At 35.6% G+C, this 13,682-nt stretch overlaps 1 protein-coding gene across 2 annotated transcripts in view; it reads right to left on the bottom strand.

Annotated features, from left to right (window-relative positions):
* PCMT1 (protein-L-isoaspartate (D-aspartate) O-methyltransferase) overlaps positions 1-13,682 on the bottom strand; it is a 38,949-nt gene continuing 25,267 nt past the window's right edge. Inside the window, exons 6-8 of one of the 2 annotated variants that reach the window (XM_026083473.1) lie at positions 11,263-11,348; positions 9,605-9,819; positions 1-2,217 (exon numbers count right to left, since the gene is read on the bottom strand). In XM_026083473.1, coding sequence (XP_025939258.1) covers positions 9,640-9,819; positions 11,263-11,348 — 266 coding nt within the window. In that variant the 3' untranslated portion in view covers positions 1-2,217; positions 9,605-9,639. The remainder of the gene's footprint in view (positions 2,218-9,604; positions 9,820-11,262; positions 11,349-13,682) is intronic. The other variant, XM_026083465.1, reaches the window with a different exon arrangement.

Raw genomic sequence — 13,682 nt, 5'->3', positions numbered from 1 at the left:
ACAGCTTCCTCTCCATTTGTTTTATTTGGCAAAGTAGCAATTCAGACAGTTCATACAGCATTTATTCGAACTCTTCAAATCTGCATTTCAACTCATCCTCTTCTCCAAGAAGCTTTTACTTCAGAACCATTGATCCATCATGGAGGGGTCTTCATTTTCCAGTTCCTAAATGCTACTCCTGGATACTCCTTTCTGTCTCAGTAACTTGACTATCATCAACCCCCTTCTGTGCAATGGGCATACTAAGCCCAACAGCCTTGGTCCCTGAAGTCCTACACCTCCTGAAGTGGTTCTCTCTAAAAAAGTCGTTGCCAAGTCTCAGCTTTATCACCTCTTTGAGTTAGGCTAGTTTGTTACACTGTGTCCAAAGACAAGAATTTGGATACAGTTGAGCTTTTATCTTTCATTTAAACTGATTAAATTAGTGAGAAGATGTAAATAAAGCTGAACTCAAATTGAATGATAACAGTGACCAAAAGGTTGAACATTAGCATGCATCATTTAAGATATTTCACTTCAACACCAAGAACTAGATTCACAGTCGATTGTGGGTTAGTAAAAATTTGCCAGACACAAGTGGGTTTTTCTGAATTGTGTTTTCTAGAACACATGATATATTATTTCCTTTATAAGACTGATCTTCGTGTACGTGCTCCCAGGCTGCAGTCAGATTAGGAGGTGGCATATTATCTTCCAAAACATCTAAATAAATTAAAGTGATACATAGCTTTTACATGGGAATAGGATGGGACTGACCTTCAAAAGGAAGGTTATTTAAAATGTTCCTCTTTCATCTTCAGAGGCCTTTGACTTTAACCTTTATGCTTTCAGTGATTAATCCTATCACAAAAATATTGCTGTTCTGCCATAAGCCATCAGATACATTCTGCAGTGATCACTGTGGGTTGTTTTTAATGCAGGTTATTTTACTCTATAATCCTTTTTAATGTAAAAAAGAAAGGAATATTATAACATGCAGTTTACTTTAATTTCTGGTTACTCAGAACTGAGCAAGAACACGCTTCCTCCCTTTCCCAAAGCAGCTCAATTTACTATCTTACTTTGTTTTCCTGTTGTCATTTTACAGCAGCAAACCACAAAACTTGGGGCATAAAAAGGTTTATACCATTACAACTTTGAAAATTGAACAATTACATCTCTATCTGTATTTAAGTGTTCAGGATTTGTTATTCATTCAGTACCTATCAAGTTCTCCTTGTATAACAAGTTGAATTCATCTTCTAAAAACTATACCAGAACTTTTCCTGGTTGAAAAGTGAGAAAATTATTACAGCAGATAGTTTTGTCAAAAGCACTTTGCATTTAAAACTAATCTAGAAGTTCATTTTATTGGAGTCCAGACATCTCTGTCTCTAATCTACCACATAGTGATCCTAATCCTCCACACAACAAACACACAACCCCCTTTTTGCTTTTAACTTTATTTCGCAAAGCAGCACTGCATAAACTGTTCAGTGATTGGGACATAGCTTATATTATATTTATGGAGTTAAATCCACATGTATCGTATCAGCAGTGAGCTATAAAACAATACAGAGTTTCAAGACTCCGTTAATTGTTTTAGAAGGAAAAGGGAAAACCACGTTCATTATGTCCAACTTGAACAGCAGAGTTTAACAAGAGCGGCCACCTCTGACGTCTTTAATATACACAAATGCCTGGTTTTAAGGTAATAAAGCAGCTGATTGTATCTACTGCATGCTAGTCTATGACACCATGTCAAAAGCTTTAAAAAGGAAGTTCATCTCCTTTTAGTAGCATCTAGCAGACGTTGGAACACAGAAAACCTGATATTACTTACGTAGTGTCATAAGGTGCACAGAAGCAGTTTTGCCAAGGGACACAGGTGTTGAGAGAAGTGAGTGTTCAAGTACCCCCATCAAAATTAGCGTTCACAAGCTATAGGTCTTTATCTGCAGTTTTGCAGAAATTCATTTCTTTGAACAGATTAAAGTAAAATGAAACAGTGCCCACATAAAACTTTCCACCATTTCTTTATCAGATTTGCCTTAAGCATCCAAAAATAAAATAAAATAAAACAAACACCACGCTTTTCCATGCTGATAACAACAGTATAACAAAGTCCAAAACAAGCTGCAATGCTGTTGGTTTTCAAAAAGCTTTTAGAACTGGAGATGAGCAGTCCACTGTAACACTATGTTTGGGTCAAGATGATGTAGCTTTTACAATTCATCCCTGCAAAAAGAAAACACATGCAATTATGATTCTTCTTCCCTAGGAATTCACATCCAAAAATTTTTTATATTGAATCAAAATACATGTAATGCTCAAACACAACAGCAAAATTTCAGAAATCTCTTCAAGCATTTCAGCAAAAAGGAAAGGCAACAGCAATCCCATAACATCTCATATTATTTTGTGACATATTGTGAAATATGGGTCCCTCCTCTGTCTTACACTGACTGGATCATTTGCTTCAATGAACACCCCCTACCTCCCAAAACACCATCGCTTAAAATAGTTAAATGGCTACCTGTCATCCAAACTCTGTTGTGTGTGTGCTAGCAAGAAACCGGGCCAACTTGCTAGACAGAGTATTGGCAAAAAGCATTCTCAAGAGCTGCCAAAGTGGCAAGCTTAACTTCAGCTGCAGTCTCTCAGGAGAGCTAGGAACATAACCTCACATCAACAGTTTAGAGCTTGTACCATCTATTTTATTTCCCAGAGTAACTCTATTAGCTCATGAAGGAACTGTATGCTAAGTCAGAACTATGCTAAGGCAAGGAAAGCAGAGGCTTCTTTAAAACAAAGGAGATTTACATAGGAGAAAAAGGGTACATCAAAAAGTATCTCTAAATCACTATGAGGACTCTAGAAAATGCAGGCTTTTGTTCCTACAGGACATTTAACACACACTGAAATAGAGAACCCATATTCCAACAGTGAAATTGCATGGTGCATTAGTGATTTATTTAAATATTTCTAAAAACATTAACTTTAGTGCAAAGCATCCATCAAATATGAAAGCTGTGCACCATTCTATTACAATGACTGCTGGAAAATTCAAATCGAAGTGCTTGCTTTCTTTCCAAGGCACAAGCATTCCATAAACTGACAATGAGTTTGCTGCAATTTTTCTTTTAGTAGATTCATCACCCTCATTAATGAAAGCAAACACTGCTTTAATCAAGAAAAACTTCACTAATGTGATTGCTGGCCTAATACACAACAGTATTTCCAGCTATCATGCAAACTAAGTGCTACGTGCTCATGAGCAAAAGCTTTAAAGTTACAAAGACATTATCTTTCAGGAGTCATAGAGCGTGGAATGACAGCATGCAAAGCATTTAAAAGAAAAACTGAAAGGGCTGTTGAAACTAGTGCTTAAATTACTAGTTTTCTGTCTAATGCAGCTGGGATGTGAACCTTAAGATTTGTGATAAATATTTGCATTCTTTGCACTTTGCACTGCCTTCTAACAGTGAGGAACTGAAACTAAATAAAGCTTCAGAGTGTTGCAGTAATTTGAGAAAGCAGAAGACAGCAAAAGGGAGAAAAACAAATCTTGGCAGGGGTAAAGAAAAATCTGTTTTTAGCCAAATGTTTGGAAGTTTTCCATATTTGCCTGTTTCACAGAGGAGTTACTTGTTTACTTCAAACAGAAGAAAATAAACTAACATCTGATACTGGGTTTAAAATGCGGTGCAGGTGAACTTAAGACAAGTACTTCATTCATCCTTAATGCCTCCAGGAGCTGCATCACCAGTTAGTATTTACAGCATGAAAAAGCATATGTAAATAATGACTACTGTTATTGCTGTTTGGCCTCATACACCTATTTGCTGACGTGATTTTCATCCTGAATCCTATCATATTAATTTAAAAACATTCTCACAGCTTTATAAGAAACTGGCCTTTTACTGTGACAAACAGTTCTTAATCCTTTAAACCCAATCTATATCCTCAAAAATTTCTAATCATATGAAAAACTTCACACTTGCTCTGAAACTGATAAACATGACAATTTTACCCATCCACAAAATTTGGCAAGGTTTTTGCATAATGTTGCTATTGCACTTAACATATTTTAAATATTTTTCTTTTGCAAAATAATTTTTGCTCCTAGAATTCAAATGAGTAATAGATATAATTATGTCAACGTTTTAATTGTTGGCGTTTTGTGTTAATTAAGCTATTACTGACAAAATGAATAATGTTCCTGTAAATTCAAGCATATCTTAGTTCAGCAGTCCCTGTCAAAATAGTGACTTTCATATTCTGCTTATCCAAACATTTACTGTATTAAGGGGATCAACTTCCACCAAGGGATTTTTCCCTCAGTCTTCATTAGCTGTTGAATCCAACAGCAGCATGCCAGCCCGTAACAATCCATGATATATGCCTCAAAATTATGCAGTATTTATTTCTACTATAATGAGAAACTGATCTCATATGTGCACTATTGGTTTACATATATTTGAAAGTTAAAGAAACGTCTTAGATAATCAGACAGATAACAGTACTCTGCCTGCTACCTAATGTAAACAGTTTGAAGACTTAACTACACATTGCAATATAGAATCAGTTGATCTTAATGGCAGTCATATGGATCAGAAGCTGTCAAGCTATGAAGTCTATCAGGTTTAAACAGTAATCCTACTGTTATAACAGGATACTAACCTATCCTTCCAGTGTTAAAAGATTTATGCTGCTACAAAACTTATAAGCAGACTCAAAAAAAGACTGCCATTTCCTTGTCAGAATATGCTGTTGTCTTCTAGAACCATTGGAAAGATCTACTAACTAACTAGTATTTTTCTCCCCTTTTCTGGCCAGGACTATCGGCTATGATTCTTGGACAACACAGGTAATTTCCCTCCACCTTCATATATGCACTCTTTCCAATCTGCTTACTAGCTCCTGCTTAGTAAGCAATATATATAATTTAGCTTAAGTCATCACAATAATCCTTCTCAGTACCTTGAAATTCTAGCAAGAGAATCATTCATCTAATATTGTCAATTCAGGCATCAAGGAAGCTTTATTAAGCCCAATTCAAATCAAATTTCTAAAGTCATTAGCTCAAAATTGCTATTCTAAAAAAAAAAAAAATAATAAAAAGTTTGGCTTACTAGTAGGGAACATATATACCAAGAGCATCCCACATTTTTTATTGGGAGCATCCAACAGAAAATTAAGAAAGAGATTCTCAGAAAATCTGACAGCTAGCATTTCAGGAATATATCACTGTTCATTATTTAAAAAGAACACATAACAATAAGAAATAAGAAGTTTGCAACAGAGGTAAGTAATGAAATTTCTTTTATATAAATATGATCCGTCTCTATCTTCTCGGTGGAAAGTATTCAAATTAAATATTTCAAGAGTATATATAAGTTTATATGTAATTTGCACTTTTTGATCCACTTCAGTTTTCTTGTCATTAGGCAACATTTGACTTTCCCTTTTTGATATATTATTTATGAAAATATTACTGATACTGTATTTCTAACTCCTAGGATTTGGCTACACTTTGAATTTGCAGCTTTTTCCCAACCAGTGTTTCAGTAGCCAATTATTTCTCCCTTCATAATTTTTAAAGGTAAATACTGGGTCTATTTTTATTTACACCTGAAGCACTTTCATCTGGTAAGGTGCTGTTACGAAATATTTGCTATGATCAATCATCAGTTTGAGAAAGTTCAAATGACAAAATAAATGATGAATTTTCTCTGCAGCCTGCTATACAAGTTACATCACATGCATACTTGCATGACATCAATTTTACATTTAACCCAAAGTACTTCTTGCAGAGATTCCTTCTGCCAAAATAAACTAAAAACTTTAAGGTTAATCTCTATTCTACATAGTCTAAGGAATTCTGGACACAAGATTCCTACTAATTTCAACTGAAATTAGACAGCTAGTTCACTAGAGGCCTTTGAAGCATTAATACAATTTTCTAAGCAGAAACATGTTAAAATATTCACTGATAAATGCATTTTTAAAAAGGGTACTTAATGATGTTGCATGTGAAGTTAAGTGGGATATAGTAACATCCCCAATCTATTTGCTGTAGTTTTTGTTCAAAAAACAACCCACACTTACTGTCACTATGATTTTGTAGTTGATGAACAAATATGAATTTAGCAAGACATTTATAAATCATTGATACTAATGCAATATTTGAAGTCAATCAAAAATGTAATATGTTAGTTTCTTTAAACAGTTTTTGTCTGGAAATAAAGCCAAGCTTGCAATAGACTCATTACTAAGCACTTCTTACATCGGTATTTTCCAAGCTGTCTCTCCATATAAGTTTTTAATAAATGAAGTTCCACAGAAAACTAAAATTGGAGAGATACTGATTTACACAAGACTTGCCGATAAGGCAGCCAATACGCTGTGTTCTCAACTGTGAGGCATGAGAGGTCTTACCTCCTCCCTGCCTCTCAGTAAGAAAAAGAATCATAATTGGGATATTTTATGTGAAAGGACAAACATCCTTACCTGCATAATTGTGTAAATGCATAAATGTGTAAACTACTACTGTATATTTGTGTACCACTGATATGTCTGTACTTTGTACCACACTCCAGAGATAGCATCCCTGTGTACAGTCTACTTTCAAATGTCCTACAGAGCTACATCTGAGAAGACTCCCATTCCTATTTGGGGTCTAACCATACTACTGCAGCTGAACCAAATGCAGAAAAATTCACTAAATTTAAAGAAACGCAAAAATATTCACAATATGAGACTCTATATACCACCACAACATTACTTAATCAAAACCCAGTTTGATCCTTTCATCCAGTTCAAATTTTCTTTTGCTCTAAGTTCCACCTCTACACATACAAGAACGATGCAAAGTGTCTGAAGGTAAGTTTAACCTCAGGTACCACCTGGAAATTAAATCTCATTTAATAAAGCCAGTATTAGAGATAAAGCAAGAAAAAAAGAATTTGTTTAAAGTTACCTTAAAGTTATAATTCTGTATCTTATTCCATTTACTGTGCCAGATTGTGTTTTCATATTGCCTGTGAATAATTAATTTGAAAGTAGTTCTTTTCCCCTGGCTGTTTGAAAGGCTTTAAGAGAAGGAGTCTGGGAGACGATATTTAATCTGTCCTAGGCAGGAGAAAAGCCACAAGAGGATGACTAACAATTTCTGTAACTACTAGTACTGGCTGGTAACAGTCTCATACATACACTGTTGTGCTTCTTTATAAAGAGCACCTTGTAGTCCTAATACAGGATAGTACTAACCACTCCAAAGTATGCATGGCCAAGCAAAAATTCAAGCAGCTTCCTTCTTGCAAACTGGAAGGTCTGCTAGCCTAGGAAAATGCTGGCCTAACAATTTTAAACTGTTTTGTGAAGGAACACAGATTCTTAACATGACGAAACAGTTACCCACATCAGGAATAAGTCACATAACATAATGTTAACTAGGAGGAAGACAAGCTAAGCACACGGGATTCTTGAGCTACTCTAAAAAGAAGACTGTTCACATCCAGCTACTGAAATCTAATTAATTTTGCATTTACAGCAACTAGAGAGTCTCATATACTGCAGCTCTTTATTATAGAAAGAAAAAAAAAAAAAAAGAAGATGCTCTTTCAGAGGAGTCGCTAATTGATCTCCACTCACAGATCTTCAACAAGTTTGAAATTGATATCTAAGAAGCGCAGAAGAAATATCTCTTTTACCTTTCACTCTAGCATGGACTGCAAATGCTGATTCATAATTAGCAATTTCCTCAGCAGCAGCCAGCTGCCTATACTCTTTGGGCTCACCAATAAAGAAAAGCGACAAAAGAGACAGAGGTGACTACTTCCTGTAAGGTCCAGAACACACGGGCAGTTATTCTTGAGAAGGGAATGGGGATCTTCTTCAGATCACAAGAGGATAATTAAAAAACAAACAAACATTACAAGAGCTGTAACATTTCAGAGCTGTCCTTAACAGAGATTCCTAAGTCTGAAGCAAATTTAAATGTATATAGGAAGAAAAAGCTTCTATGGCACTGTGGTGACTAAAGATTCCCTTCTTGCTATTTATATTCTTCACTCACATTCTTTGGTAGCACCAATATATATTCTTACTACTAAATAAATAAATAATTCAGGAACTATTTCAAAGAAGAATAGAAACTCGTAGGAAAACCCGGGGAGGAAGGAAAACCCAGGGAGGAAGACCCAAAGACAAATCTATTATTTCTTCCTGAGCTGGTAGAGAAAATGGAGTACAAAATTCCATGGAAAAGATATGCAAAGACCTCACAATCCTAGTTCTAAATACACAATACCACCCTTACTAGTATAGAGGTATAATCATGCACATTCCAGAAACCCTTAAATAAACAGTATTTATAAAACAGCAACACCCATTAAAAAAAAAATTGCAACTGTAAACAGAACAGGCGGAAATACAAAAAAAAAAAAAGTATAAAACCTCTCTGGAAAAAGAAAGGCTCAGAAATAATATTCCTCTTTTTGAGGTAAGCAGAGAGTGGAATCCAAATCTGAATGAGGCCCCTCATATTTGCCAGAGGAGGAACTGACCACAAAGCAAGACTTCCAAAGCCTGACACAGAGGCAGGAAGCCCAGGAGAACCACGCTGAGGGAATACTGGCAATGTGCTAGGATAAAGTATTAATTTGCATAACAAACATGAAACATCTGAATAGACAGCATGCTTCACAAGCTTTGAATTAAGCAAAATTCAAAAAAAAAAAAAAATCAAAATTTAAGAGTTTTAAAGCTCAAAAGTTATTTTCAGAGCTCAATACACATGCACACACTTCATTAATGCAGCTAACAACACACTCACAAGTGTTTTCTGTCCAGGAAGCAAAACTGGACTGCTGCTTTGTTCATTTGCATACTAATGCCTAGCATGGTTTAAGCTGACAGCTGTGTTATGTCTACGTTATTGGCCATCCAGTTTAGCAAACTGGAAGGTTTACTACCTCTAAGAAGGCCTTTAGAGTTTGCTGTGTTGAAGAATACAAGTCTGTCCCTCTCCATCAGAGACAGGTGACAGACTTTTATTAACGTGTCTGAGAAAAATCTTCTGAGCACTACTCAACAGCATCTATTCTTTAAGAAGGGAATTCACTTCTCATAATTTCGCCCAGGGAGAAGTACTTGAGAGATTACCTATATTGCCCCCTTACGATCTTAAAAAAGATTTTTCTTCACTCGTAAAATTAAAAAATACGTATACAAAATGAACTCTCGATTAGCATGAACTTACAGGACAAGACAATATTTATTCTGAAGTAGTATTTTATACTTTACCATAATTACTGGGCAGGCTAGTTTAAAGAGTTCAGTGAAGGGAAGTTTAAATTTAGAAAATATTGTGCTCAAACAATGAATGAGAAACTTCAACACAAACAGAAGACTACAGAAAACACGAGTCCAAAAGAGACAAAGTGCAATCCATGCAATATTTTTCTTCTGCTTTTAATTTAACTTAAACTTAGCATAACCTCCTTTTGGTGATGTAGGAATGCAGACTGAGTCACTTTTCATGGTATGGAAGAGCAGAAAGCAATGACAGCAGCAAAGGCAGGCCTTGCAGTCTATCTGCTTAAAATTCACACCCTTTCACCTTGCGTGTGTGGAAGAAGTAAGTGGAACAGAAAATCACTTCCACCTGGACCACTGCTTCTCTTTATCTGTTAAAGGCACATATATCACTCCCATCAGGGGCTTCATTTTGACACTGCCATCTTCTAGTTTGTCATATTGTTCGAGCATCTGGTTTCCCCCTGCAGGACCAACTGGTAATATCAATCTTCCTCCAGGTTTTAACTGATCTATAAGCTAGAGCACAACACAGAAATTAGTGTAACCAGACACTGCAGAAAAGCTAGATATAAAGTTCATTGTATTAAGTGAACAGCTTTGCCACATTTTATCTACCTACTATTATGCAGGACATAACTACTTCAACTAAAAACATAAATAAATAAAATAAAAAGATGCATTGAAAACAATAGTATCACAGCAACATGGTACAATAATTGGTATTACAGAAAAATTGACAATAATTTCATATCATTCCCAAAGATTTGAGATTTGTGACATTTTGTTTATTTATCTTTCTGGAATAATTTTAAGTTATGGACTCATTACCCAACAGCCCCTCTTCCATTCTGTGGATTCAATAGCATTTTATGAAACTAGTCTGAAATATCTGAATATGATTAGCATAAATGACAATTAACAGAATATATGAAAGAATTGCTTGGAAACTTTTTTTTTCTTTTGAAATTAAAGGAGGTTAACTACAGTAGTCTCAATGAAAATTCAGTATTTTCCAGAAGCCATGGGGGATCAGGGAAACACACCAAAAAAAGCACCCCAACACCTCTAATGAAAGTCATCATTAAGAAATGTTTCATTCACTAATATGCTTTAAATAACCACTTCAATTGCCATTTGTCAACACTTTGCTGGAAACATCCCACTAAAAAACAAACAAAAAACATAAAATCAACAAAAAATAAAAAAACAAAAAAAACYCCACCCCCAGAAACACTCCAGAAACAGCCAACATCTGGAAATGTATAGCCTRCCTATAGCAACTCAAACCTCCACAGTCATTCACTCTCTCTCATTAAAATTCACATTAAAAGTAAACTTAACTGATACTTAGCACATCAAGCCATTTAAGATCATGCCATATATCACAGTATTTAAATTTCTCTATCCCACTCCCTTGGGGAAAGGAATAGAAAAAAAGCTTATCTGTAAGAATTGTAATTTACTTCAGTTATGCATACTCTGAAGTCCCTAGTTACTCTTCAACCTCTCTAGGAAAAACTGCATTGTATTCACTTTGAAAGCTATGAACATATGGCATTCTCTGTCTTTCCAGCTGAGCATGTTGCTTTTTGAACAGGCCCAATACCTTGGAAAGTGTGAAACAAAGATTTAAATTTCATAATTCAGTGTTGATAAAACCAAATTAATTTATTAAACAAAATACTCAAGTTCATTGTGGTAACACAGATGGTGAACAGGCCATTTTAAAATATATTTATTTCCAGGAAAGTTATTAGATCATGCAACTCCTACAAACCAATGGGAAACCCAAATACAACAGAAACAAAAACACACCATACACTAACATCATTTTACCTACTGACACTCCAGCTGTGCAAGTCTGTCAAGTATTTTAATTAAATGTTTATAAATATATATAAAAATATTCTTTACAACAAAAAGTTTACAGAATCAGACACACAAAACATAAAGGCTTACTGCTTGGGGCACAACTGGTGCTGCAGCTCCTACATGAATTGCATCATAGGGAGCTTCTTCTGCATATCCCATTCTTCCATCTCCCACTGCAAGAAAACACTTTTTTAACCTTTTCAAAAGTAGTGGAGAAAACTGCTGATCTGTCATATCTATAGGTAAATATAAGTCTATGCTCAAATTTCAACTAAAATTCTCACCTGCTGAGCTGTAATAACATGATGAAATCATTAAAAAAAAAAAAAGTACAATTACAAAATAAAATTAACACAAAAAACCCTCATACATATACACACAAATACACACACTTATAAAATATATGAAATACTACTGAAGCACCTAAAACCAGAAAGCATGAATTTACAATGAAAGTTTTGCAACATGTGGGCCATCCAGAAAAGATACCTGAGCACAAATGTCAACTAAAATTCTCACCTGCTGAGCTGTAATAACATGATGATCATTAAAAAAAAAAAAAAAGTACAATTACAAAATAAAATTAACACAAAAAACCCTCATACATATACACACAAATACACACACTTATAAAATATATGAAATACTACTGAAGCACCTAAAACCAGAAAGCATGAATTTACAATGAAAGTTTTGCAACATGTGGGCCATCCAGAAAAGATACCTGAGCACATATGGGCCTTACCATTCCAATGCAGGTGACTTCCCCTCATTACAGTCTTTGAAAATAAGTTTTCCCTTGCAAAACCATTGCTAAATGTAACACAAATATAACTCACACCATTCCTAAATGTAACACAAATCATTAGTCTAAAGCATTAAATCTCAAGGGCACATATCAGAAGACTATAAAGGTGAAGAAAGGATGAAGGAAGTTTTCACTTGGACTATGCATCTGTAACTACACTACTGGTAAATAACCTCTCTGTGTGAGAATGGAAGTCCACACCTACATTCAAGATTACAGTTCCACACTGATCTCCACACAACTCCCCTTTCCTTGCAGAAGGATCTCACCATCCTTCCTGCAGACAGCAACTGCTGGGCTAACACTGATAGCCAGGTCAGACCTGTGGCTAAAGCTCCAGATGGCTGCTAGCAAGAGATCAAGAGTAGTTAAGTTATTCAGAGGGCTACTGATGCAGCTTGAGCTTTGGTGGAGAACCAAGACGCACCCTACCACAGATGTCTCACACCACCACAATTATGCAAGTGAAAAGGGGATTTTTTTTTTTTTTTTTTTTAAATACTGAAAAGTAGCTAACTAAACTTGCTATCAACTGGACTATGGCCAATCTGAGAAAGGCTCCAAACTCAGGCCCAGAAATTATCCTGATTTAATTGCAGTTGACATTCGAAGATGAAAAGGGGCTGTACCAACAAGAGGCAGAGAATATGGTTTATTTCATTGTTCAAATCTCACAAAGTCCCTTTTCTTCCAAGGGAAACAGGCATACTCTAATGGGAGCTATTCATCACTTGTGTCTTGAAATGGAACAAGGTAAGTTTGAAATGAGTCTAAGAGAAGGCAGAAACCTTGGACTCCTCACTGTTTAGTTTTAGAAGCAAAACACAATACACATTAACCAAGAAAACTGTTGAGACTAATGTCTTTGTGGGTTTTACATAGGTCACAAACCTCAGGATCAGTAGAAAGACAATTACACTGGTCACCCTGACAATGTAAAAATTTATATATATTTATAAAAAAGTGTCCTTCTTGAGAGCAAAGGTCAGCAAAACTAAAATATTTTAGTCTCAGTACCTACTGAATACTGTAAGACAGCTTTCAGGAAAATAACCCTGGTTTTCTATTCACAATCTGGGAGGGCAAGACAACAACCTGGTCATCAGCATGGAGGGTATATGGGACATGTATCACTGAGATAAAATTATTTTCAGTACTAAATTCTTAAATATGTAGGACTATTTTAAACAAAAGTAAACCTATCTCTGCTCTGCTAACTCCAGGCTGCATTGCACATCTTTGCTTAGATAAGATGAACTTCAAGAGCGGATGAAATAGTTCCTGTTCACTGTGCCTTAAGTTCTACAAGGATGATAGGCTGCCTTTGCTACTTTTTGGGACCATCAGCACAGAGGTGATTCCCCCATTCCAGACACAGTGTATCAGTGATAACTAAGCTGGAGGGAAGAGGGACACAGCAGGGCACCCCTTTGTATATATGTTGGACAGACTCTCTCACTACAGCAGAGGAGCATCTTACTTTCCAAAGACACCAGCCACTTAGAAATACAGTACAAATCTATGTTCGGAAAATCTGCATGGAAAATTTAGCATGAAGAACATCCTAGGTGCATGATGCCATGTGATTTAGCAAGGTGATAACTCCTCACCATGTGGCTGAATAAGAGCCACAGTGCATTACTGGATTCCTCGAAGCCTGAAATTTATCTTGAGGCCTCTCCTGCTACAGTCATCAGAT

Source organism: Apteryx rowi, unplaced genomic scaffold (assembly GCF_003343035.1).
Source record: "Apteryx rowi isolate R43461 unplaced genomic scaffold, aptRow1 scaffold_118, whole genome shotgun sequence".
NCBI classification, from domain to species: Eukaryota; Metazoa; Chordata; class Aves; order Apterygiformes; family Apterygidae; genus Apteryx; species Apteryx rowi.
Note: the sequence above shows the minus strand (reverse complement) of the source record. Positions and strands in the feature narration are given on the sequence as shown.